General features: G+C 40.6%; 2 protein-coding genes across 5 annotated transcripts in view; one reads left to right on the top strand and one right to left on the bottom strand.

Annotated features, from left to right (window-relative positions):
* LOC114682620 (40S ribosomal protein SA-like) overlaps positions 1-14,705 on the bottom strand; it is a 138,784-nt gene extending 124,079 nt beyond the window's left edge. Inside the window, exons 1-2 of one of the 2 annotated variants that reach the window (XR_005090033.1) lie at positions 14,617-14,705; positions 11,640-11,767 (exon numbers count right to left, since the gene is read on the bottom strand). The gene's annotated coding sequence lies outside the window, so the exon portion shown is untranslated. The remainder of the gene's footprint in view (positions 1-11,639; positions 11,768-14,616) is intronic. The other variant, XM_037199270.1, reaches the window with a different exon arrangement.
* Positions 14,706-14,796: 91 nt separating this feature from the next.
* The window catches only part of Tmem185a (transmembrane protein 185A), a 28,382-nt gene continuing 15,257 nt past the window's right edge, over positions 14,797-27,921 (top strand). Inside the window, exons 1-3 of one of the 3 annotated variants that reach the window (XM_028856575.2) lie at positions 14,797-14,928; positions 24,449-24,625; positions 27,393-27,600. In XM_028856575.2, the coding sequence (XP_028712408.1) occupies positions 14,816-14,928; positions 24,449-24,625; positions 27,393-27,600 (498 nt within the window). In that variant the 5' untranslated portion in view covers positions 14,797-14,815. The other 2 variants (XM_028856576.1, XM_028856574.2) reach the window with 2 other exon arrangements.

Here is a 27,921-nt window from a genome sequence, read left to right as displayed (position 1 = left end):
AGGCAGTCTGAATGGTTTCAAAAGCTCCAGAAGCCGCTAAGATGCTAAGAATGGTGGACGCCAGAACCAGCACAAGGCATCCGCAGCTGAGATCTGTGGAAAATCAATGCAACACAGAAAAACCTGAGCAAATAGCAAAAATGGTGCAGTTTAAAAATATTACTATAAGCCGGGTGGTGGTGGCGTGCGCCTTTAATCCCAGCACTCGGGAGGCAGAGGCAGGCGGATCTCTGTGAGTTCGAGGCCAGTCTGGGCTACCAAGTGAGTTCCAGGAAAGGCGCAAAGCTACACAAGAGAAACCCTGTCTTGAAAAAACAAAACAAAACAAAACAAAACAAAATTACTATAACTAAAAAGGTCTCTGGCTTGAGAATAAAAGTTACAGAGATGCTTGTTTTAACTAAAATTGCTAACTGCAAAAAGTTTTGGTTGTAAAACATCTCTTCATATTTGGAAGTGAAAGCCTGATACCAGAATTTACCTTTTTGAACTTTAAACAATGAGATAAAAAGATTTTGGTTATGGATTTCTTCATATTTAGAAGACTAGTACCAGAATTTATTATTTGAATTTTGAGACTTAATGAACTGAACAATAGATTTCTTTGCAATGGGACAATTTTGAGTTTACTTATAGTAATGACCTGGGAACTATTTTCTGGAATTATTTGTGTTAAAAATGGAATTGTTTAAATGAAGAAATTTATTGTTTATACCTTGACTCAAGATGCAGTTTTGTGTATGCATATATGCTGGTGATTCACAAATTGTTCTGTTAAAAATGCAATTGTTTTGTGGAACTGTTTATGTAAAAATGGAATTACTTATGGAACTGGTTTTGTGCTACAAATGGAACTGTTTAAACAGAGAAGTTTGGGATTTACAACTAGGCTTGAGATTTTGCTTAAAAAATTATAAAGAAAAGAGAGAGTTAATATTCTTTATTTTACTTAATTTAAAACATATTTTCTTTGAGTGGATTAATGTCATGTTTTGTTAGTAAGAAATGCAAATGCGGTATACTAAGAGACTACTTTTAAAGTGTAAAGAGTTTTATTAGGAAACTGCTTTTGGATGTTTTGCTAAGTTTTCAAAGTGTTAATGGTTAGATTGAAAATATTGCTTTTCAATATGGGTTTGTAGGAATTGTATAAGTTTGTTTTTTTTCTAACTAGGTTTGAGATTTTGTTTAAAAAATTATAAAGAAAAGGAGGAGTTATGAGTGAACTAAGGTTGAATTATGTTTACAGAAATTATGTTTAACCTATTGGTATTAATGCACACTGGTTTTGTGGAGTTAAGGAAATATTTAAGTTTGCTGTGAATACATCGAAGTTTTTCCTATGTTCTGTTAGCAAGAAAATTCAAATGATTAAGAGTTAAAGTTGTAAGATGGAGAAAATTGTTAACTATACATAGCACCATATATGCTAATTCAAGTGGTTCTGTTAAGACTTTGTTTTGTGTTGTAAGATTGGGAGAATTGTGACTACTATGTGTAGCAATATTTATGCTAACCTGTTAATGGTAATGATGAAGCTAAGGGATTCTTTAAGTTTGTAGTTGCCTTAAGAATTTTTGGTTTAGAAAGGGCTTGAGGCAGCTAAGACTGCTGTAGTCACCTTGGACCTAATTCAAAAGAGAAATGCCATCTATATCATCCTCTACTCCCATACTGGGAGGTGTAACAGCTATGGAGATTGCTGTAAGCCATTAATAATGTTTTTTATATATTAAGAAAGGGGGCCTGTGGGAGCCCGTTTTCGGGTTCCTCATGGCTTTACTTAGCATGTCCGCATAGAGGATGATTAGGACCATGGGCCTGAGTGCAGGTGTCTGAGAACAGTCTGCACTTGGCTGTGCTGGGGGGAGGTCTTTTGCTCCACCACTTGGTGTCTCTATAAATACCCTGAGGCAGAGACAGTGCCTGTTGTAACAGGTTCCAGGCCCTCTTGAGGCTATCCTTTATTTTCTATCTGTTTATCTTCGCAAGATTCTCCGCAATAAATCCTTCTGTCTAATATTTCCTGCTACTCACACTCAAAAAAACTCTGGGGAACTGTGGGGTTGGTGGGTAAATGCCCCACACTTGGGTTCTATCTTTTTCTCTCCTTGCTCACCCTTTATACAAGGCAGCTCAGGACACCCCACACGAGCCCCTCCTTCACCCTGTTACTAAACCTTTCCAGAAGCTCCAGCAGGCTCTTCTCCAGGCCGCAGTGCTTCACCTCCCAGACCTAACCCGTCCCTTCTCCCTCTATGTAGTAGAGAAGGAAGGATTTGCCCTTGGAACTCTAGGGCATCAGCTGCGACCCTCCTTTGCACCTGTAGCATATCTGTCAAAGAAGCTAAACCTTACCAGTCATGGATGGGCACCCTGTATTTGTGCTTTAGCAGCTGCTGAGCTCCTTATTCGGGAATCAGGGAAGCTAAGCTTTGGATCACCTATTACTGTCTTCTCTCACCATAACCTGTCCCATCTCTTAGCTTATAAATGCTTACAAACTTTACCTCCTTCCCAGGTCCTTTCTCTCCAGGTGGCATTACTAGAAGGTGTCACACTTACTTTTCAGACCTATCTACCACTTAATATTTCAAGCCTCCTCCCTCAACCTAATGCTAACTATTCTCCTTCTCAATCCTGCACTGAAACCTTGGAGGAGCTGTTACTACACCCTTCACACATACAGGAGGGCACATTGCCTCAGGCCACTTATACCTAGTACACAGATGGCAGCTCCCTTTTACATGAAGGGGACCAGTAAAGCAGGCTATGACATAGTGTCAGATACTGAGATGATAGAGGCACAGGCATTACCCACACACACCGCTAACCAACAGGCTGAGCAGATAGCTCTCACCCGTGCCTTCCAATTGGCACAGGGGCAATCCCTAAATGTTTACACAGACTCCAAATATGCTTTCCATATCCTCCTGTCCCATGCTGCTATGTGAAGACAGCGTGGCCTCCTCACAGCAAAAGGGGGATCTATATCTAACTCAGGACAAATAATGGCCATGCTGGAGGCTTCCCACCTCCTCAAGGCTATAGGAATTATCCACTGCCAGTCTCATCAGGCCGAGCTCCATCATCTCTAGGGGAAACAACCGGGCTGACCAGGCAGCCAGGACAGAGGCCCTCCGGGGCCAAGTCTCACCCCACCCACTACAGGGAATCCATACAGTGCAGCTCATACCCATACAGGGAACCCCTGACACTAGGCAAATTCTGTCCTATCTACACCAGCTCTTTCACCCTAATAGTCTTGCTCTGTCTCAATTCGTAAAAGCCCACCTGCAGCCCACCTCCGAGGACCTACAGTTCTTAAGAACTATTACCGCCTTTTGTGAAATTTGCCAAAAAACAGACCCCAATACCAAGTACAGAAGTCAGCCTTTTCCCACCCACCAGGCTAGAGGGTCCCGTCCAAGGACTGACTGGCAGCTCAATTTTACCCATATGCCCACTGTCAGGAAAATTAAATATTTCCTCATGATGGTGGACTCATTTTCAAATTGGGTGGAGGCATACCCTGTTTCTAATAAGCAGGCTCAGATAGTTGCAGACATCCTTCTCTAAGAAATTATTCCTGGGTTTGGGATTCCTGCCTCCCTTCAGTCTGACAATGGTCTGGAGTTCACCTCCCAGGTTTCTCAGACACTAGCTAAGGCTCTTAACATTCCTTGGCATTTTCATATCCCATACCGTCCTCAATCCAAAGGAAAGGTGGAGTGTACCAACCAGTCTTTAAAATCTATTCTTACTAAGATGTCAGAGGAACTTTACATCGACAGGGTAAGACTATTGCCTCTAGATCTCCTCAGGCTCAAGGCTCTTCCAAAAAAGTCTCTTTCAATTTCTCCATTTGAACTAATGTATAGAAGGCCAGTTCTAACACCAGGTCTTCTATCCAACCCTTCAACCATTCCAGAGAAGCCTGTTAACTCCCCTTTTATGTCACCTAAGGTCTATCCTGTGGAACTTTGCAGACCATTCCTTACCTCACCCATGTGACAGTTCTTGTCCATCTCCAATCCACATTGGAGATCAGGTTCTTCTTTCCCCTCCAGGCCAGCACCCTTCACCCCTTTCCCCTAAGTGGCAGGGACCCTTCAAGGTAATTCTTATGACTCCTACAGCTGCTAAACTCGAGGGCTTTCCTCACTGGGTCCACCTGTCTCATCTAAAACCTTTTATCTCACCTCTATCCCAGAAAAATCTCTCTTCATACACAGTGATACAGACAGGGCCCTGCTCTCTCAAGTTCTAGAGGACACCGGATCCACTGCCTTGTCACCAATTCCAGAGGAATGAGGTACCGCCAACTCCAGAGCAAGGGATGACAAACAGCATATCATCCCAGGACTTCAGAAGCTCCCCTCCCTATTCCTCCAAGAGCCAAACAATGTCCACCAAGTCAGCTGGAAACAGTTTTTGAGAGAAATGATGCCCCATACCCACTCATCCACCATCTTTTATAAAAACAAAGAATCCAGGATGATAGGAATTCCCACCACGCCCCCATGGTCTTGCATGCCTGGTGGGATACTTAGTCATTTCCAGGTCATATGTTCTGCATGACCCATAACCCCATGGCTGTGTGCTTGTGTAAAGTGCGTGTTGTAACCACATGATCTATGCACGTGTGGAACAGCCACGTGGGCCTGTATACGCAGGTGCGGCTTGGCCTTTAAAAGCCAGCCCCCATGTTCCCCTGCCCCCTTTACACATGTGTCCTTTCAGCAGGCCTGATCACATCTATCCTTTTCTCCTCATCTTAATAAAACTCTTGTTAGTGGATTCTGTCATGTTTTGTGACTTTTCTTTGCAGGGTAAGAGTACCCCTAAAAACCAATAGAGCTGGCCTTCCCTGGTCTTCAATACTCAGGGATGTGACAACCCTAGTTAAGGTCTTTAAAGGGTGAGCAAAGGGAAGAGTCCCAGAAGGAGCCAGATCCCAGACATGGACCTCTCATGATGACTGCATGTGTCTACAGCTCAGAAATAAGGGACTGTGCTGTCTGGCTGTGCCTGGGACCAGCCCTCAGGGGAACTAAATGGCAAACTTACTTGAACTACATTAGGTAGGAAGGTTGGGGTCTTCGGGAACATGAGTTCTAGTGTAAAGGGAGCCTGTCAGGGTGGCCATGTCAGATGGCCACTATACTCAGCAAGAGAAAACTCTCCAATAATTTGGAGACAACTGTTACTAGGCAGGTTTTTTTCTAATTCTCTATTTAGGTTCCCTCAGTGAGCTGAGACTTACCTGAGATGTCCTGAGAAACATAAAATAAATTTCCACAGAAGGAGAAACTACTAGAAAACACCTGACAGTAAATATCCCATATGCCAGTTACTATGTCAGGTGTTTTAATGTATTTGTACATTATGCCTCCTATCCAGATAAAAATGCCTAAATGACACATTTTACACATGAAAAATCAACTGCATCTCACAGATTTCAGAAATTTCCCAGGATTCTTACTGTTAGGGTTCTAGAGGAGTCCCACAAAAGACCACCATCCACATATGCAATCAGCAAGAGAAAGATCCCAGTATACTGAGGCCGACCCTCCCATATAAAGGCAAAATGGCAATGACCCTGAGAAAAGCTTGCAGGTTCCTTTTATGCACAACTAAGAGGAGTTCCTACAGCAGTCAGGTCATTTTAGATTTGATTAGCTTATGTGAGTGGCAATTGTATTAGCATATTCTAATTGGCTAGGGTTCATTGGGGGCTGGTTTAGGCTATAGCTTTTCTATTTTGGGGCAGGTCTGGACAAGTCTCAGGCTTTGTCCTTATTTGGTCACTATTTCAGGCCAAAGTACATGCAGTTTTCCTCGCCCCTGCTGTTAGGGACATCAGTGATTAATGGCTCTTTGTTCTCAGCTTTAAGAAGCAGGAATTGAGGCATAGTGAGGCCTAGGGAAGCCTAGGGAGGCCAAGGGAGGCCCAGCTTTCAGCTGAACCTTTATGAGCCTGATATTTGTCTGGCCTTCTCACCTATCCAGTTAACAACAAATCCAGGACTTGATACCTCTGTGTATTTATCTAAACACTATACTGTTCCCACTCTTCCCAAGGCAGGTCTGTGTCTCTTAATTCAATTCTCTATCAAGTACTGCACAATGCCTCTCAGGGAATAGAGTGATCCATTCTGAGTGTATTGCACTATAAATCTACTACACTATTGCAACCTAAAGTAAAAAGAATCTGCTGACTGTACCCTACCCATGGAACCACCCAGAATCCTGACATTCCTATGTCTTTGTTGTTCACCATGGAACCCTTCTAATAGCAATAGGATTTTGACATACAGTTCTCTTTGAAATACCATATTTAGATATGTGGTGATAATGTCCTCTGAACATTTGAAGAAAAAAAAAAAAAAAAAAAAAGCTTCAGTATTGGATGTGCTAACTCTGATTTTGTAAAGAATCTTTAAAAAATCATTCTTCTATTGCTATTTTTCTGTGTACCTCCTCACAGGAAATATCCTCATTTGCAATATGCCTAAAGGCACTGATATAGGTGTTCATGAAAGTCCTGTCAAGTACAGCATATAAGTGATGCACAGGCATTTATTGGCCATTCAGACAAAAACAAAAACAAAACAAACAAAAATAACCCCACAGATCTCATTTTAAAGGTAATAAAAGGTCATTTATCCTAAGCCAAATGAGTGACCATGACTCAGTAATATGGATTAAGTTGCTCTGAGTAAAATATTCTAATGTGGAAGTAGTTACATGAACCTCTATAATTACATAAGAAAGTAAGCCATAAACCAAAGTGCTTTAAAAATACATTGGTGGGAACTATTTATTTATTTATTTTGGTTTTTTGAGACAAGGTTTTGGTGCCTATCCTGGATCTCACTCTGTAGATGAGGCTGGCCTCGAACTCACAGAGTTCTGCCTGGCTCTGCCTCCCAAGTGCTGGGATTAAAGGTGTGTGCCACCACCACCCAGCTATTAGGTACTCTTAAGTAAGTAGGTTACAAGGTAGAGAAATATCTGCTTTGGTTTTAGATACTATTTGATGACATTCTTAGTTGTTGGGGTTGATGAAAACTAGAGACTTGTTAATACATTATAAGTGTTTTATCTGACATTTGAAAATGTGGTAGGTCAGACACAAAAGTATAAATGTATGGCTACCAAGGGGACACAAGATAGCCCAAGGTAATTTGGTAATGTATCTGTAACATTCCACATGTCTACAGTCATAAGCCCTAATCAATCAATCAGCCTTTTAAAAGCTTTAGCATAGGTGTGGCTTTATGGGGGAGCTTTAGTTCATAACCATGAATCAAAACAATGAGAAAACAGTATGCTGAGATGAGTGCTTACTGTAAAATTACAAAAAAGTGCCACCGAATGAAAATGAACCCTTCCTATTGATGTTTTTATAATAATTTGAGGGGTTTCTTTTTGGGTTTCAGTTTTTGATTGTTCTTGTTAGTTGTTTTTGTTGTTTTGAGACAAGGTGTCTTGTAGCCCAGGTTGGCCTCAAACTGTCTGTGTTGTGGAGGATGACCTTGAACTCCTGATTCTCCTGCCTCTATCTCCAAGTACTGAGATTACAAATGTTCACTACTATGTTCAGTTTTAGAGTGATTTGAAAATTAGGTATCTTGTATTTGAAGTATCTTTCATCTAGAAGGTAGGCATTTGGGAACATAGGAATTTCCAGGCATATTTTACCTTCTCAGAAACTCCTCTGAGAAATAAAGATTTTATTATAAAAAACCATATTAATTTCTTTTTGTTGACCAACTACTACATAACCATTTATGATTTCCTCCTTGGTGTCAAGAGAAGGCAATGGCCCAAATAGTCCAAATCCCTGTTGAGGGTTAAACCATTCATGGAAAATTGATCACCTTATTGGGGTGACTATGAAGCTTTGCTTTCTGAGGTTGATCAGAAAGATAAAATAGGAGTATACTTTATCAACCACTCAGAGAGCCTGCTAGGATCATGCATAGTGTTCCCATGGGGCCATGGCTTTCCCAGATGGAAGCTTCAAGTAGACTAAAGGCTGTAGCAAATAATGGAGTAGTGATCACTAGCCCTCAGTCAGTAGAACACTCCCAAAGATGCAATTTAGGAATTAGACAAGAGCTAGACAGGAAAAGACTTTGATATCCTGAGATGGCTGTGAAGAGCACCAACACTAGGGTCAGGAGGAAATTTTGCCAGATCCATATCAATTATCCTTGGCTTGCATGGGGAGGGATGTGAGGACCAGAGTCAGCTGAAGTCCTGGAGGAAGATAAATGAAATGATCATAGAAAAATAAGGGCAGCTCCCTATGTGACTCCAGGATTGAAGAAAGGTCACTGGTAGAAATAAATATACCACTTGATATTTAGACAACAGGTACAGAAAATGCTCATTAAGGAGGCTAGGAATGCCAAAGCCAGAATGCTCACCATGTCCCACTATCTTGAGGGGGAGGGATTTCAAGCATCTAGTGCCCTGCACATCAGTTTCCTGGGTGGACCTATTTCCAGGGACTGACCTGTGCAGGGCAGAACAGGTAAGAGCCTCCTTCCTTCATGGAGACCATAGGAAGATGGTGAGGTCCTCTGGGTGCCCCAGGGGGCTTATGTGAGGCCTTGAAACCATAATCATGTGTATCTAAGAAGCATATAGATGCTTTTCCTTTGTGTATGTGTCCATATTTCCCTTTTATCAGAGGAACATAGTCATATTGGATTAAGAACTCACTCTAATGACCTCATCTCAACTGCAAAGTCTCTATTGTCAAGTAAGGTTGCTTTCACAAGTATTATGAGTTGTATTTAAGACTTCAATTAGTCTGTTTGGAAGGTACATTTTCAACCTATAATATTATCCAGGTTCACACACAGTAGGAAACTAATACTGAATATAAGCCTTCTCTCTAAGACTGCAATATGATTAAGACTGAGTCAGTATGTATCATACAATTCATATGTACATTAATTGAGGCAGTTTTTTCCCCTTAAAAATCTGTTATTAAATGAATAGCTCATCTCCCATCTTGCCAACATGTTATAAGTTGTTCTAGGCCTAGGGAGATAGGTCTGTCGGAAAATGCTTGCTGCACAGCATGGTGACCTGAGTTTGGACCCTCTGCATCCATGTAAGAAGAAAGCTAGGCATAGTGGTACATGCTCATAATGCTAGTTTTAGGGAGGCAGAGACAGGAGGAGTGTAGTGGATAGCCATTCCAGCTTTGATCTGGAAGTTCCAACCCCCACTGAGGTTTCAGCAACTGTCACTCCTACAAGGCGGGGCTAAGGGAGGCACCTGGAGACCCAAGATCTGGATGGGCAGCGCTCTCTGTTCCTAAACCCTTGACGGTGGAGTTTGACCGAGCAGAGCTCCAGAGAACACCATTGGATTGCGATACACCTTCCCCCAGACCCCACGATCTACCTATCCCTTTTTTGTAAGTAACCCACTAAATAAATCTTCCTTTTAACTATGTGGAGTGGCCTTAATAATTTCACCAATAGAGGAGCCCTGTAATCTGCTGGCCAGCTAGCTAGTTATGCCTATTCAGTGAGTTCCAGGTTGATTGAGACACCATGTATCAATAAATAAAGTGGAAGGTGATAGAGGAAAACATCCAATATTGACCTTTGGCCTTCATATGCATGGCCACATACATGTATACACACTCACACACATGCATACATATAAAATACACATATATATGCACATGCATACACCACAGACACACATTAAATGTAAACTATTCAATAATAAGAACAAAAAGCTTCTTTGTGTCTATGACCTGAAAGAACCTGGTAGGAAAACGGGAGTGTGTGTGCTCAGAAGTAATGTCTACAGCCTCTAGAAACTTTGGAAGGAAAGAAGAAGTGTGATACTCAATTCATTTCACAGAATTATTGAGCATCTGTTGTATAAAAAAGCTTCAGAGCTGCAAGGAGGTGGCAGGAGGCATCAGACTTCCTGATCTGAATCTTCAAGGAACAGAGACCTAGCACAGTAAAACAAGACTCCATATGGGCTATTTTGAGGCAGAGCTGGTTGCTCTAGTGACAGAAAAAAGAAATCAAGTCTAGGACATCATAGGACTCTAGTATAGATATAATGGATACTGTAACTAAATGATTTACCTGAATTAGAAATTCTTCTATGCTTGCATTTGTACAATGAATTCAGCATAGCTTAATTATGGCTAATTATAAGAGGAAAACAATTTTGTGATAAATGCTCAGATTCCAGACTGGATGGCTTGCTGGAAAAGAGGATGTTGCAGGCATCTTCCCCAAGATAATTCCCTCAAGTTGTTTGGGAACTGTTCAGGCTTGTGGCTAGAGATTGTTGTTCATTCAAGTGCCCTTGGCCATGTGGCTGCTGTTTAGCTATTGTTGCTCAGAATTATTTTCTGATCTAGTAAGCATAGAGAAGTCAAGGATAGGTAAAGACACTTGTAAAGTGTTTTCTCTGCTTGTAATTTCCTTTTCACTTTTCACAGCCTGAAATCTTATTTGTCCTTTCAGATTCAACTCAAGTTCAGATTCAATCAGTTCTCAAGTTCTGGAAACTTAGTCACAATGCTGTTTTTGATTATTCATTTCTGTTTGTTCTCATTGTCTTGTACAGCATCTGGCACAATGCAGAGGGTTTAGAAACCATAATCTGGATGAAGGAAGCTGAAGGACTAAAGGTTATAGGCTAACTCTGCTTAAAGGATGCTTAGAGAAAATAAAGGGAAGAAGAGGACATCTATCTAAATTTTAGGCAGAAGACCCAGAAGAACAAGACAGAAGCACAAAGGGGAAAAGTAAAGTGAAGGAAAGACTGAGAAATGAGATCAAGATGGTGATGAAAAAAATGCAAGTTTTGTGTGAATCTAGTCAATGACCTCTGGTAGACCCATCCATCCTGTTTTCTGTAGAGAACAGAGAAAGCACTGAGTAAATGCCATGGGCACAATCATGCCAATGACTCCAATGCCTCAGCCTCACGGGAGTGGTAAAGCCTTTCTGGGTGAGGCTCAGAGGTATGGTAAAGCTTTCCTGAGGGTTTTCAAAACTACTGATCAGTGTGTGCAAAAACTAGCAACTGCAGCTTCTTCTTTTTGGCTGTTTACAGCCTGTGACTGCTTACCTATAGAGACTTCCTACTGGGACTATCTAACCCCTCCCCCTCTGCTGTGCCTAATAAACATGCTGAGACTCCCTCCTATGGTGGCAGTAGTGTCACTCTGTCAGAGTGCACACCACACTTGACCCAAGCTTTTCTGTACTCATGCATCTGTTTTTTTCTCATTCCGTTTCAACCCCTAGTCAAGATTCCAGGACCTAAGCAGGGCTGGATGTAGCAGTCTTCCATTTATGTTTGGCTATGTTCATTTAACCTTGGCATTACAGAAATAGAGTCCAGAATCCTATCCTCCCCATCTACTTAAGAAGGATTTCTAAAACCCTTGGCAGCTAGGAAAGTTTAGAGAGGAAACAAGGAGACCATGTTGACTCTGAAGGTCAAGGTACAGTTTTACCACTCTGCTTCCCAATAGAAAACAGCCTCTGATCCTTTAGTAGGTAGGAAATCCTACTAAGAGATGGTGATCACCAATCCCATGATCATCAATCCAATGAGGGTTGGTGGCCTACCTTCCTTTGGTGTTGTCCTGGATGTAAGAATGGCCACTGGCTCTTTAGAACTCTCTTGTCCTCTCTAAGGCTCTTCTGGTCACAAGTCCTAAAAGACGCTTCCCTAAGTTGGTTGGTACTTATAGTCGCTGGAAGAAGACAAAGGAACAGTTGTAGATGTCATTAGAACCATAGGTACTTTCATCCCTTCCACTGGCCTCCCACTCCTCCTCCAGATTGTCAAGTTCCCAAATAGAGCTGTGTAGTCTATCAAACTTCTCTTGTTCAGACTTCAGACACAACCACCTCATAGGAAGATCTCAAGACAAGAAAATTCACAGGTTTATGAAAAGCACACTAAACTCAGGAACAATAGGTTCTCTTAGGAAAATACAGGTTACATTTTTTTTAAACAAGGTCTCTCTATGTATCTCAGGCTATTTTTATATGTAGACCAGACTGGCTTTGAACTCTCAGAAATTCACCTGTCTCTGCCTCTTGAGTGCTATTAAAGGTGTGTGCCACTACACCTGGCCCAGGATGCTTTTTGTAAATGGACAACATTCTGGGGTCTGCAGCAATTTTTTAGTTGGTGGGACTTTAGGAAAATAAGTTAGGTCAGTCTTGGGAACTGGTATCTGTTTCTTGTCTAAAGAATTTGTCAATCTATCCTCCAGGATAGATCAACAATCTTTAATAGGTCCAAGAATAGATACTAGCTGTCACTTCTCCCACTGAATTCAGTGTTTAATCTAAGTCTTCTAAATCTATATCCTTTCCACTTTACTAATGAAGCCCATGGAAGAACCACTGGTAGTATGTATATCTGAACCACAAAGAAAAGCTTCCTTCCTCTAATCCAGGTCTCTTAATTTAAGTGTCATAATGTACTATGATTCTCTCCTTTAAGTTTCTGATCTTCAGAAGTCTGTCACAGAGGCCAGTGTGAATACTAGTAGAGCATAGGGCTGGGCATCTAGTGCATTTGAGGCAGTCAAGGTAACTCCCCATCTTCTAGACTGAATATCCGAACTTTGTGATAGTTCAATTCCTTCAGTATTTTTCACGGCAGCTGGGTTTGTCAAAGTAAAAGAACATAATGACAATAGTTGGCATACTTTTATCATGGTATTCAGGATAAGGAGTCCCCATGGTCTATTGTAGTGAGAATTACTAAAATTGAATTCATGAGCCTGTAGAAAAGTGTCTCAGTTCCAGGAGTACCCAAGAATTCACCAAAAGTAGCATTTGGGCTCCAAGCAATTTGCCTGGCCACTTTCTGTGAAGCTTTTGAGAAAACCATGATACAAGTTATTCAAGCATTAGAGCTGACAAGCTGTTTTCTTGATGTCTGCTTGAGGTGAAACCCTCAGGAAGTAAGATGATGCTGGCTACTCTGTACATTGGCAGTTAACTTTTCTTAGCAGTGTAACCTCTAGTTTGCTGGAATGTTAAGTTGCATCTTTGTTCCTCCACCTTCACTAGCTACTTTGTACAGGATACATTATGCAAGCTTCTCTATGCATTAGCTTTTCTGTACTTTACTATTTACTAGGAGAGTCCTCAGGGCTAGACATTGGGCATCATCTGGAGGATGGTCAGGGAAGGTGCTATAGTTGGACTTTTTCTGTCCTGCCAGCTAGCTCCCAAATAACCACGTGGATACTTCTTATTAATTATGAAAGCTCGGCTGATAGCTTAGGCTTGTTTCTAACTACCTCTTAAAACTTAAATTAACCCATATTTTTATTAATCTATGTTCTACCATGTGGCTTTTACCTCTATCCCATTTTGTGTGTCTGACTTGTTCTGCAACTGGCTGGCTTCTCAGCCCTTCTTCATCCCAGCGTCCTGTGTACCTGAAAACTTTTCCAAGCTATTGGCTGTTCAGCTTTTTATTAAACCAATCACAGTGAGATATCTTCACATAGTATAAAGGAATATTCCACAATAAGGTGGATCAAAATTTCTGAGAAAGGGTCATGGTGATTCAGCAGCTGGATGCTTTATTCAGGTTACTCGCTCATAAACCACTCATACAATAATATCCATTTCTCAGTGGGTGTTAGGGATCATAATTACCACTTGTGGAATGTTTTCAAGTTTCCAGAAGAAAGATGATACATCACAGCAAAGTATGATTCTCCAAACTGTGATCTTCTTAAACTTCCCCTGGGGCTAACCAACATAAAATTGCCATTCATGAAACTGAGCTATTATAACAAAGTATGACTATTACCCATAATGATCCCAGATTAATGTTTAAGGTATTGGTGTGCTCATGAAAACAACAACAACTCTTAAATTGGTTGCAAGTAAAGATGGTAGACTAAGTCCTCTGTTATGAGGCTTCATTACTTTTGGATTTGAAAAGCAAATAGAATCCTTTAAAAAGGTTGTTACTTAAAAGAACAGCTAGCAACAGCATTCTTTGAGCATCTAACATATGGTAGGCATATGCATGATCTCTCTGAACTTTCCTAACCAAGGTGGAAAAGCAGTTTTTTTTGTTTGTTTGTTTTTGTCTCCATTTTGCAGAAGACAAAATCTGAGCCCCCAAGATGTTAACTTGCCCAATAAGATGAACCTGGCCATTCTAAATAGTATGGCTAGGAGTGGAAAAAGCCAGATTTGAAGCCACTACAAAGTCCAGACAGGAGCCAAGGAGACTCTGAACTAGATTAGGATAAGGATGAGTTGCACATCTCCAGTTTGGGCATCCCGATGAATAGACCTGCTGCCAATCACAGTGGTGACCCAGGATGGGAAAATGGTTGACAAGGTAAATGACTTTGGTGCAGGATAATGTGAGTTTGGAATAGTCAGGATTGTCTGGGTACGCTAGGGGCATGGAAAGGAAGTTGATATGCAAACTGGATTTACTGGCAACTCAGACAGATATAGCTCAAGGTTCAGTCAATTTTGGGGAAACCTCCAGACCATAGTACGGGTCTGGGTGACAGGTGGCCAAGGGGACAGGTGTCTGTGATGATCTCACCATGGGACTCCTGTTTGGCGTTCACTCTCCTTAAGGGCTTCCATCCAGTCAGCGCTCCCCACCTCTGAGGTTCTCTGTGCCTTTCCTCCTCTTTTTTAGTCGCTCTGCCGGCAGGCCAGGATTGGGTTGCAAATATAATCACAGCCAGCCAGCCTGTAACCTCCAGGTCTGGCGAGCTCCGGGACGAGGCTTAGAGCGCATGCGTACCCTAGCTACGGAAGCCGGAAGGAGTGTCAGAGGCGGTTGGTTGCTTGGGTTTCTGCTGGTGGCGGCGTTGGCGACGCGGCTGGCTTTGGCAGCAATGAACCCGCTGTAAGGCGTAGGCTTCGCGGCGCGGGGGGCGGGGGGGGGAAGAGGAGGACGCCTCGGTGAAGTTTTCCGCCATGAACCTGAGGGGCCTCTTTCAGGACTTCAACCCGAGGTGAGGCGGTTACGTTGGCGGTGCCAGACGGGGGCTTGGGTTCAGGCAGCGGCTGGGAGAGGAAAGGCGGCCGCGGTGTTGCAGCCTGAGGACCTAGGTACCGGCCCGAGGCTCCTCATGGCTGCCAGCTGCTCTCCAGAAAGCAGTGTTGGCCTCAGAGTCGGTTCATCCGCTTCTTCCTCCCGCACCAACTGGAACCAACTGGCGGTGGCCCAGGTTGCCCAGCTTGAAGCTGTGTCCTGGAGGGAAGCCCATTGCTTTCCACTCGTCTTCTTTTCTTGGTATTCCAACTTCTCTGTCTCGATTTCTTTTTTTTTTTTTTCCCCTCACCGCTCTGCCTGTTCCTATTCTCTCTGCCAGGGCCATCTCACTTGATCCTGACACCCCCCCTCCCCCCCGGCCACCTTCCCAGATGTTTCCTCTAGTTCCAGCCCTTGGGGTTTTCCTTGAATTTATGCCTGTCCGCCGTTTCTCTTCTTATTTAACGAACTGATATCTGAGATACTGAATTTTTAGAGTGGTTGCCAGGGTCTGGTAAATCTTACATAATACCTTGGGGGTGAACTTGATCGTTTCCATACGCATTATCTTAGCCTTTGCTATAAGTTTATTCGCAAGAAGTAGATACTGCACTGCTTATTTCCCAGACTTGAAATACCTAATGGGCAGTGTGGAGAAAACATTGGCTAAAGTATAAATCCCTGTCCTTGCATTTGCTAAACTGTTGTAAAAAAACAAACAAACAAAAAGCCTGTTCCCTCTGAGGGCTGTGAGCTCCTGAAACAGAAACCACTTCCTGGTTGTCCCCTTCCACAGCACCTCCCACCCACCCCATCTGTCATATAGTAGACACTTATAAAAAGCCTTTGAAAGTAAACTGAGTCAAGACCTAGACCAGGCCATAGTTAACTAGTGATTCTTTGCTCTTCTTTAATAAGCTGTGAGATGAGTTCACTTTACTGATCTCTTTAAGTCCATTACTATGTAAAAGGAGTATCTGTTCATTTATTTGTAATTCGAAGACATGCACTCAAGTAAGCTAGTCTTGCTCTGTGTGCTAGGTCCTGTGCTAGGTACTTAAGATGCTTGTCAGTCCCAGCCTGGAAGTAAAGGGAAGGTAGATAGATGATTTGCTGTATTGTGCATTCCTGAACTTTTCCAGCCCAGCGAAATCACTTTCTTGGCTGTTTGTTGGACATGAAAGGAACTGGAGAGGAGGAGTGGGGACTATTTGTAGTGCAATCTCCTTGAGGGTGGTGACATTTTAAATTATAAAGCCACTGATAGTGGCTGGGTGCTCGTATTTGTCTTTGTGTTCATATTCTGCCCTTGATCTATGATCATTACTGTTGGCCTTGAAAATATTATACAGAGAGGAAAGTTCATTTAGAGTAAGTATACTATAGTTTTTCCTCTGGTGCTCCTATGAGTTAGGTTTTGTCTATAGGACAACTGTAATGGTACTGAAGCTGGACACATCTTGTGTATTTTCATTATTTGGAGAGGATGGTAAGAAAGAGAAATAAAGACTGAATTGTTTTGTGTCCTTGGGAAACTCACTTATCTGTCAGTTTCATCTGTAGAATGAGTATAATTTTTCACAAGGCTATTAAACCTGAATTAATGGCTGATTGCAGTGTTACAAATAGAAAGTTGGTTTTTTTTTTGTTTTTGTTTTTTTTTTTTTATTACAGATCAGCTAGTCCAGAAGCTGCAAGGTGATGTTCCAAGTTACCTAGGAGTTGTGAAAGCAAAATAGTGGTCCACTTATAATGAATGCCCTTAACCAGTTTTTCCTTTAGCATTTTTCCCTCTGAATACAAGTTTAAAAATTATAATGAAATGCTTTGAAGAGATTTATACTGATCATCAATACACTTATTAGTGCTTGAATTCTAAGTGGAGTAAAATGCATCTCTCCCTAAAAAAATTTAAAGGTCTCTTGTAGCCCACCATTGTCCTGACTCAGTGTTATTAGTGGGAAGGAACAGTTGTTACCTTAAAGATGTTTCAAGAATACAATGACCAGGTGATACTAACAAGTCAGAGTTTTCTTAGCTGGTGGTATTTCGTGTATTGTTGATGATCTAGTTCTTAACATTGTGTTTTAATCTTGCTCCATGCTGACAAAAGCCTTTCAGATATATGGGGAGCAAAATGAGGGGAAACACCCTGTGCTAATAACCTCAGATCTTTATACTGCTCTCTTGTTCTCTGTCTCTAATTCTCAACCAATTCACGCATGTTCCTCTTACTCTAGGACTTTATCATACCTACTTATTTAATAGGAATGATTCTTTCTCTCCTTGACTTGATTAACTCCTATTTATCATTCAAATTTCTGCTCACTTAATAGTTGCTGAAGGATTTTGTCCTGGCCTCTCCAACCTGGTCCACTACTCCTTGTTTGTACAATCTCTGTAGAATACATAGGTTCCCTGTAGAGCACTTACCTGTGCCCTTGCATTTGTCTTTGTTTATTTAATATTTCTCTTCCCTACTGAAATTCAAGCCATGTGAGGCCAAACCCATGACTTTTATTACTGTTGTTTATATGCATGAGATAATAGCTGGCTCTGTAAGTATTTGTGAAATGAATGATAACTCACCACAGCCTGTAGGAAAAGTCTAAAGCTGCTTCTTTCAATGACTGCTTTCCTGCTCAATGTATGGACTATTTGTTTTTCTTATCTCTAGCTATGTCCCTTCAGAGTGCAACTGTTCCATTGACAAGATGGGAAAGACCTTAACAGTATAGGAGAATGTTCTCTGGAGATTATTAATGTATCACAGAAATAGCTACTGTTATGGTTTGGTGGTCTCTACCTTTCAAGTCTTGGTCAGTGAGAATTCACTGCAGTATTGTCAGTTTTCTAGAAATAGTAGTAACAGAATGATTCAAAAGTGTTTAGCACCCAGCTATGAAGGGCTGACAGCTAACCCTCTACCTATTTCCAACTGCTACAAAACTGGTTGATCATGAACTTATTTCCATAATGGCCCTTTAGTTGCACAAGTCAAAATTCTTGAAACATACTATGTCTACCAAGAATCCTTCTTGACTGCCTAAAGCCTCTAACATTTTTACAGATTAAACAGACTATTAGAAGTATACAGAAATGGAAAACTGATTCTAAAATGTCCCTGGGAGGTAGAGATTTGGGAGTATGTGGCTTTAAATGGGCAACCTGACTACATCACAAGTCATCAGGGATGTCTGCTCTTTTGGTAGAGTTGTTATTTGTTAGAAAAGACCCTTCAGCCCTGGTAGCTATACAGCACTGGAAAGCTATGAGAACTCTGCTTGGCATACTGGCTCATCTGTAGTGGGCTCCTGATGCGAGTGAGGTATATCCCTTGGGTATTCTAGACTGGAACAAAGACTGAAAAATGCCTTTTGGGATGGTGGGTGTTATGTGGACATGTGTAGATGTAACAGTCTTATTAAATAAGAAACACAGAGCCAAATGCAGAGTTAAAAGCCCAAGAGGTCAGAACAGTAGCTAAGAGCTGACACTCAAAACCTTTCTTACCCTTTGCTGCTGCTGTCGTCCTTCCCCTCAGAAAGATACCTACTTTCTGTGTATCTGTCTTTTTATTGACTTTCTGTTCTGCCTTCTCATTGGTTGTAAACCCAACCACATGACCTCCTCGTCACTGCCTGTCTATACAGACCTCCAGGTCTTCTATGGTTAGTATTGAGATTAAAGGCGTGTATCCATGCTGCCTGTATCCTTGAACACACAGAGATCTGTCTGTCATGTAATCAGGATTAAAGGTGTGCGCCACCACCACCCGGCTTCTGCTATGGCTTGATATTAGCTCTGACCCCCAGGCAACTTTATTAGCATACAAATAAAATCACATTTCAGTACAAATAAAATATCACCATAGACATGTAATACTATTGAAGTAAATTATCTTTGCAAACTTATTGTATGCTTCATCTTCTAAAGCCATTCTTTAGTCTTTGTAAGTTGTCTTTTATCTAAAATCAGAAAAAAAAATGAATGTGGTTGTTGGTGACAGTTCACAAATGGCCTCTGCAGGCACCAGATACTTACAGACATGCATACAGGCAACATACCCATTCATATAAAGTAAATTTTTTGAAAAGAATTGTTTAAAAAGAAAGGGCAGTGTTGTATGACCACTGCAGATAATGTGTGCAGTGTTTTAAAAATACATGCTGTTGAGGTTAGCATATAGTTCAGTGGTAGAGCTCTTGTCTAACATGTACGGGGTTTTAGGCTTGATTCTCTCCAGCACTGTAAAAAAGTATATAGTGTTAGTTACTCCAAATAATCCTTACAGATTGTATTTTTTAAAAACAGGCCACTGATCTGTCAATATGAGTGTACTGTCTGTACTGATAATGAATTACTGTCTGAATGACTGCACATCTATTGTTGGGGTGTATAAAGCCACTGATAGAATATTCTCATGACTTTTACTGATTAATAGTTGTTAATAAATGCTATGACTTATGAGCATCCACCATGTGTCAACACAGTATTGCCACTTTACTTTTCATTATCTTTACTCTTTATAATAGCCCTGCATATCAGAAAACAGCTTCATTTTATTTTATTTTCTAATTGTAATACATTTTTGTTTATTGATTGTGTATGTATGTGTGTGGGTGCACATATTACATAGTGTGCATATGGAGGTCAGAGAACAGTTTGTAAAAGTCAGTTCTCTTCTTTCAGCATGTGGGTCCTGGGATTTGAAGTTATCATCAGGCCAGTGGCAAGTGCTTCTGTCTGTTGATTCGTCTCTGGTCCCAAACAGTTTCATTTTACAGAGTCTGGACTTCTCTAAAGTCAAACAGGCAATTATGAACCAAATCAGGATTCTAATCCAGGTTAGGTTTCTTCTGAAGCTTTTTGTTCCACCCTACATGTCCTTTCCTTCTATAACAGAGTATGTCCAGTGTACTGAGGGGCCATTTTGGCTAGTGTTTTGTCAACTTGGCATCAGCTAGAGTCATTTGGAAAGAGGGAACCTCAATTGAGAAAATGCCCCCCCTCAACCAGATTGTTCTGTGAACAAACCTGTGGGGCATTTCCTTGATTAACAATTGATATAAGAAGACTCACCACTCCTAGGCTGGTTGTCCTAGGTTCTGTAAGAAAGCATGTTGAGCAAGGCATGGGGAGCAAGCCATTAAGCTGCACCATCTGTGGCCTCTGCATCAGCTCCTGCTTCTAGGTTCTCTGTTTGCTTGAGTTCCTGTCCTGACTTCCCTAAGTGATGGACTGTTAGCCTGTAAGATGAAAACCCTTTCCTCTCCAAGTTGCTTTTGGTCATGACGTTTTATTACAGCAAGTGAACCTTTTATTTAGGAGTTGTAAAATGATTATACAAAGCATACCTTATATTGGTATTTATATATCCAAGTAAACATCATTGAAAGAAGTTGGGGAAAGTAAAATGTACCCATTCCACTGCTCAGAGCCCTTGTTAATATTCTAGAATGGCCTTTAGAGTCAGTTTTACAAATCATTTAAGAAAATCTGTCTTGGTGCATTATAATAATCATTTTTGAACGAAAATAGTGCCACCTAGTTTGATCATATATCTTTTCACTAAATTTGGCTCTGGTTGAATTTTCGCTATTTCCAGAACTCAAATCCACTCTCAGCAAAGATTTGGCACTATTTATTATACTCAGAATAATGTACTTCAGGCTCTTAAGGCACTTTTGAGAGGAATGTTCTAAAGATGATTTGAGCAATGGCATAGTAGAATTAATGCTTTACCTCCAATGGGAATGGTCAAAGGATATAAATTCCATTTGCATGTATAATTTCTGGGTTTGAAAATATTGCCATTACTTGATAACTTATATATATAGTTTTTATTGGCTATGATTTCTTTGAGGGCCATGACTTTGAGGCACTGAATAAATGTGCTGAATGAGTACATGTTGAGTAAAAACTGGCATAAACCATTAGAAAATTCTGTTGTAGGAAGGAAGCAGTATATTGGAGAAGTATTAGTTTCTTAGGACACTGGGAACTAAGTTTACTAATATCCTATGACTTTCTGGTTGCTTTGCCTAGTGATGGATAAGTGTACAAGGTGACTAAAATTTTCAGATAAAGGTCTTGTATTGAATTTTAGGTGTAGATGCTGTATAACTGATAATATATGATTAGTCATGTCTGATAGTTAAACTATGATCCAGCAGTCAGGAAAATTATTACCATATAAGATTTTTACAACTTGTATCATTAATAATAAATACTACACCAACAATATATAAAATATATTATTTGCACAATGTTATCACTTACTTTTATCTTCATGAATCAATGTGTAAGAAATCAGATGAGATAAATAGGAGATAAAGAAGTTGAGTGTCCATCTTCTCACTGGCCTGGATCTTTCTAATATTGTTTAAGAATGATTTTTTCATCTGCATTTTTGTGCGTGTGTGTGTGTGTGTGTGTGTGTGTGTGTGTGTGTGTATTCTATTTATGTGCTCTTAAACATTTTTCATCTTAATAAAAATTCCCACTAAAACATTTCTAGTTTGGTAATAAAGTTTTGTTTAATCTAAGAGGTATAGTCCTTTTAATAGTTTGCAAAAATATCAATAGTTTGTCAATTGGAGCCAGTCTCTCAAGTCATAAACAGGAATATGTCACCTAGAGTATGGTGTGTGTGTGTGTGTGTGTGTTACTTGCATCCATATATACCTGTATCCATACTGTAGCTTTAGAGTTTTTTGCCTAGCCCACATTCAGGACAAATCTCTGCCACCCACCAGTCCCACAGCCGCTCAGACCCAACCAAGTAAACACAGAGACTTATTTTGCTTTCAAACTGTATGGCCGTGGCAGGCTTCTTGCTAACTGTTCCTTTATCTTAAATTAATCCATTTCCTCAAATCTATACCTCGCCATGTGGCTGGTGGCTTATCGGCGTCTTCACAGGCTGCTGGTCATGGCGGCGGCTGCAGCATCTCTGGTCATTGCGGCGGCTGCAGCATCTCTGGTCATTGCGGCGGCTGCAGCAAGTCCTTCTGCCTTCCTGGGCCTTTTATTTCTCCTCTCTGCTAGTCCCGCCTATCTTTCCTGCCTAGCCACGGCCGATCAGGTTTTATTTATTAACCAATCAGAACAACTTGACATACAGACCATACCCCAGCACAGCCAAGTGCAGACCATCTCAAACACCTGCACTCAGGCCCATGGTCCTAATCATCCTCTATACGGACCCGCTGGGTAACGCCACAAAGAACCCAAGAAGGGCTCCCACAGGACATACAAATCATCCCACAGCACCATACTCTCTAGTTAAGCCAGGAATGCTCACATTCCTAGGATGATGTTTTAGCCTTTTGCTAGTTATTGATTTAAGGAGACTGCCTACAAGGCCAGACAGGCAATAGGTGCCAAGCTTCTTTCTTGTGCAAATTAAGTTTTTATTCCTCCTCAGCCAGGTGCTATTCCTAGATTTTTCTCCTCAGCAATTACTCTGAGTGAAAGTGCTTTCACTAACCAAATACTACATGCTCTGACAGTGGCTCTCAATAGGAAAGGTAAATCTTATTCCTGTTTTTATACCAAAGCTAGAAGTAGAAGTGCTTGACAATGTAATTTCATATTATTATTTCAAAGACTTCTACCAAAGTTCTTTTCTATTTGTGACATGAGTGTGTGTATATATAGATGTATCTATAATTTACTCAGCCATTTAAAGTATTTTATATATTTACACTTAAATGTATCATATGAATATGACAAATAACCGGTCATTTTTTCTCTTGTGTTTTTTGTTTCTTTTAAATATTTTTGATTTATGCATATGTATACACTTGTGTGAATGCATACCACTAGTGTACTTATACCCGTAGAGGCCAGAAGAGGGTGTCATATCTGTTGTTCGAATCTTAGATGATCTTTTAATAAAAAACCCAGAGCCAGATATTGGGGTGAAACTTGAAAGATCAGAGAAGCAGAGCAATCCACAGCCAACCTCATGTTGCAAACTCCATGAATCCTCTGGCTGAAATCCTGAGTCCTCACCCAAATGGTTCTCAGCTGAACTGCTTTAGTTCCTGTTTCTTAACGCCTAATATACCTTTCCCCTCCCAGCCATGCCACTTCCTGGGATTAAAGTTGTGAGTGCTTCCCAGTACTGGGATTAAAGGTGTGTGCCACCACTGCCAGATTGTGTTTCCATTGTTGCCTTGAAATCACAGAGATTCAGACAGATCTCTGCCCCCGAGTGATAGGATTAAGGGTGTATGCTACCACTGCCTGACCTCTGTGTCTAATCTAGTGTTCTGTCCTCTGATCCCAAGGCAAGTTTATTAGGGTACACAATATATCACTACACAGACCCACTGGGATTGGAGTGACAGGCAGTTATGACACAACTTGTGTCCATGCTGAAAACCAAACTCAGATCCTCTAGAAAAGCAAAAAGTACTCTCAACTGCTTAGCCATCTCTCTAGCCCCGTTTCTTTTGTCTTTGAGACAACATTTCATGGTATTTTTCAGGCTGGCTTGGAACTCACTATTTAGCCCAAGATGGCCTGGAAGTCACAATGTTCCTTCTGCCTCAGCTACCTAAATGCTGAGATTATAAATGTGAGCCACCATACTTGGCTATTTTTATTGTTATCAGGACATTAATGTCCAAAGGGATAGCTTCTTGAGAATTGGATCAAATAGTCAATGACAGCGCTTGACTTTATCCTAAACATGTCAGCTTTCACCACTATCCATATTGTGGTATAACTAGTTCCTACTGCTTAAGATACTCCCTCATCCAATTTGATTTTCTATCTGATAACCCTCCAATTACTTCTGAAGCTCTGTGGTCATCGCATCTCTTCTTCCTACTGCCTCAGTTAGATACCATACTTTCTTTTCCTAGCTCCTGTCTCACTTTGTCCATACCACCATTTACACAAATATTATACCGTATTTGAATTGTACCTTTCTGTGTGTAGAGTCCATCAGAAATCCTTTGGAAGCAGAAGACTTAATTACTTGCTTTTGTTTTCTCATCCCCAACACAATATGTTTTCTACATAGAACTTTTAAATAAATGATTGTTAAATTAGTGACTAAATATATGTTTTTAATTTATTTTTTGGCCTGCATGTATGTCTGTGCACCCTGTGTGTGCAGGGCCCTCAGAGGCCAAAAGAAGAGGTTTTACCCCCAGAAATGGAGTTATAGATAGCAGTTAGCTGCCTTTTAAGCACTGGGAACTGAACTTGTGTCCTTTGGAAAAGCAGCCAATGGTCTTAACTATTGAACCATCTCTCCAGCCCTGAATTAGTGACTTTTTTTATGAGCTGAATATGTTTCTGTTATTTCTCCTCATTTCATTATCAGCTGTTTATTACAAATTAATTCTTTTTCATCATTTTGCTTTTCTCCTAGTAAATTCCTCATCTATGCCTGTCTGCTGCTGTTCTCTGTGCTACTGGCCCTTCGTTTGGATGGCATCATTCAGTGGAGCTACTGGGCTGTCTTTGCTCCAATATGGTTGTGGAAGTTAATGGTCATTGTTGGAGCATCAGTTGGAACCGGTGTTTGGGCACGAAATCCTCAATATCGGTAATACTGCTTTATAAAACCCACTGGTCTATATCTTAAGAGAACAAAATCTTGGTGGTTCTCACTAGAGATACCATAAGGACAATTTCTTCCTATTCAAGGTTTTGCAAACATTTCTCATCAGTGTTTTAAAAACTTAGATGCTTGTTATGAATTTTCTTATAAAAACAGTGTGTTAGTTTAGGTGGTTTAGTGCCTAGATAGCCCACAGATGTAACCTCAAATATCCCAAATATAGAAATGCTATACCATAGCAGAATAAGCAGCACAGAAACACTCTGTATGACTTCTCCAGTTTACTTTTAGAACTAGGATTCCCTTTCTCCTACTCTTCTAGTCCTGGGGTAAACTGGTAATGATGTCAGGGAGTGAGCTTGGTCCAAAGGCCATGAGTCCTTCAGATAGGAACTAGGGAATGAGGTAAACTGAGAATCAGATGTTACGAAAGAAGGCAGATCTTTGGGGGTCATGGAAGTGGAAGTAGCCTGGTGTGGGTGGATTCTATGGGAATCTCTCCCTTTCGTTTCTCAGAGAAAAGGGAGGCAAGAGAAGGAAGTGGAGAGTGAGGGCCCTTATAAACCTCTATGAAGAAGATGAAGAATGCAGTAATTCTTGATAGGACAATGAGGAAGGTAGACAGAGAGACAAACAGCTGCTTAAGGAAAAAAGTATAGAAGATGGGGCCACTTCAGCTTTAAAAATTCTTGATTATCAACTTTTAAGATAAGATGCCGGGCGGTAGTGGCGCACGCCTTTAATCCCAGCACTCGGGAGGCAGAGGCAGGTGGATCTTTGTGAGTTCGAGGCCAGGCTGGGCTACCAAGTGAGTTCCAGGAAAGGCGCAAAGCTACACAGAGAAACCCTGTCTCAAAAAACCAAAAAAAAAGAAAAAAAAAGATAAGATAGGAACAACAACAACAAAAAAAAGCAGGCAGTGGTGATGCATATCTTTAATCCCAGCACTTGAGAGGCAGACCCAGCACTCGAGAAGCAGAGGCAGGTGGATCTCTATGAGTTCAAGGCCAGCCTGGTCTATAGAGTGAGTTCCAGGACAGCCAGGGCTACACAGAGAAACCCTATCTGGAAAAAGAAAAAAAGCTGTAGTTTAGACTGTGTAAAATGCATATCCCATAGGTATGTAGGACTTTAAAAAGGCTACATACTAAGAATCATAGCAAATGAAGGGCATTCTTGTGTGAATGGTTTTTTTGTTTTGTTTTGTTTTGAGATTGTAATATAATCTTTCAAGATTTTATTTTTTGAGGAAGAATTTCATTGTGTACCCCTGGCTGTCCTGGAACTTACTTTGTAGACCAGGCTGGCCTTGAACTCACAGAGATCCACTTGCCTCTGCTTCCCGAATGCTAGGATTAAAAGCATGTAACACCACTGCTCAGCTATTTTTTTTATTTTTAATCATGTGCCTGTATAAATGTATGCCCCGCGTATGAGGGTACCTGTGGAGGCCAGAAAAGGTGATAGATCCCTGGGGCTGAGTTATAGGTGGTTGTGAGCCACCCAGTGTGAGTACTGAGAACTGAAGTTAAGTCTTCTGGAAGAATTGCAAGCACTCTTAAACACTGCGCCATCTGTCCAGCCCCGATCTGTAATTGTAGATCTATCTCTTTTTTAAGACAAAAATTTCAGATATCTAATATATGTTTCTCAAAAACAAGTTAACTAATTGATACTTAAAAGTTATACACATCTTTTCTCTGTTTTGATACTTTTCAAATAAGGAAAGAAATTGTTTATAGCTGGCTAGATGTATGTTATACACAGGTATAGTCATTCCCCTGTGACCATTAATCAGCAGTATGCTAGTGAGAGTCCTACAGGAATTACCTGTGACTGTTTTTTCTCTTTGTCCTAATTTCTAGAATATTTATCACCCATAGGGCAAGTGTGTCAGGAATGGTTATCTGTATTTTGAATGAAAATTTTAGGCCTTTACAAATGCATTATAAGCATTTTCAATTTTAATTTATTAAAAGTTTATGTTTATGTTTATGCAACTAATTAAACTTATTTTGTTTGAGCACAACTTTAACTTTTTAATTTGTAGGTTTTAATTCATTATTATACTGGAATAAAGATTAATGAAAGCCTTTTATTACTTTTTTAATTTGCATTTTAAAGTAGCATCCAAGAAAAATGGCATATCTTCTTAAATGTAACCTACACTTGCAGATGAAGCTAAAGTTATATTTCTAGTATTGTATGAAATGTGATTTGTATTGTTTTTAATTCAATGAGAAGTGAAGATCATGAGACTTGAGATACCAGAAGTTTTTTACAACAGAAGTAATTAATAGAATAATCTTGGAAGTAACTTTTATTTTTTTTTTTTTATTTATTTTTTTTTTTTGTTTTTTGTTTTTTTGTTTTTTCGAGACAGGGTTTCTCTGTGTAGCTTTGCGCCTTTCCTGGAACTCACTTGGTAGCCCAGGCTGGCCTCGAACTCACAGAGATCCTCCTGGCTCTGCCTCCCGAGTGCTGGGATTAAAGGCGTGCGCCACCACCGCCCGGCGGAAGTAACTTTTATAGTTGAGTTTAAAGTTATAAACATAAGTGTTCCTGGATATTTGAAAGATTGTCTATTAAAGATAGGTTTAAGAACTCTCTACTTCATCTTTGTGTTTTTCCATATTTACAGTTGAAATTCAGAATGTGAATTGAGTTGGTATTTGCTGTGGACTTTTTCCTTGTACTCAGGATTCTGAACTGTATTTTTTCTTTCTTTTCTTCTCCTTCTATCCCCTTTTAGAGCAGAAGGAGAGACATGTGTGGAATTTAAAGCCATGTTGATTGCTGTGGGAATCCATTTGCTCCTGCTGATGTTTGAAGTTCTGGTCTGTGATAGGATTGAGAGAGGAAGCCATTTCTGGCTTCTGGTCTTCATGCCATTGTTCTTTGTTTCCCCAGTGTCTGTTGCAGCATGTGTCTGGGGCTTTCGGCATGACAGGTCACTAGAGGTAAGATCTGTGTATTTAATCATGTTTTTAAAATAGTTACTCTAATGTCAGTCCCTTACCCTAGGTAAGGGACAGACTAATCCTTAACTCTAGATTGTGGTTTATAAGGGAACAAATGTCTTCAGCTTTCTCCTAGCTTTCTGTCTTATAAGCTACCTGTGTCTGTCAGTCTTGTGAAATAACCAATAAGACTGATAGAGATATAGACACAAAGAGATTTTAAGGAATGGATCCACATGGTTGTGGAGCTGGCAAATATGAACAGACAGGCAGGCTGGGCACTCAGCAGGAATTGACACTCCAGATTAGAGGCTGACTTTC

Source organism: Peromyscus leucopus, chromosome X (genome assembly GCF_004664715.2).
Source record: "Peromyscus leucopus breed LL Stock chromosome X, UCI_PerLeu_2.1, whole genome shotgun sequence".
Taxonomy (NCBI): Eukaryota; Metazoa; Chordata; class Mammalia; order Rodentia; family Cricetidae; genus Peromyscus; species Peromyscus leucopus.
This window is presented reverse-complemented; position numbering and strand designations above follow the sequence as displayed.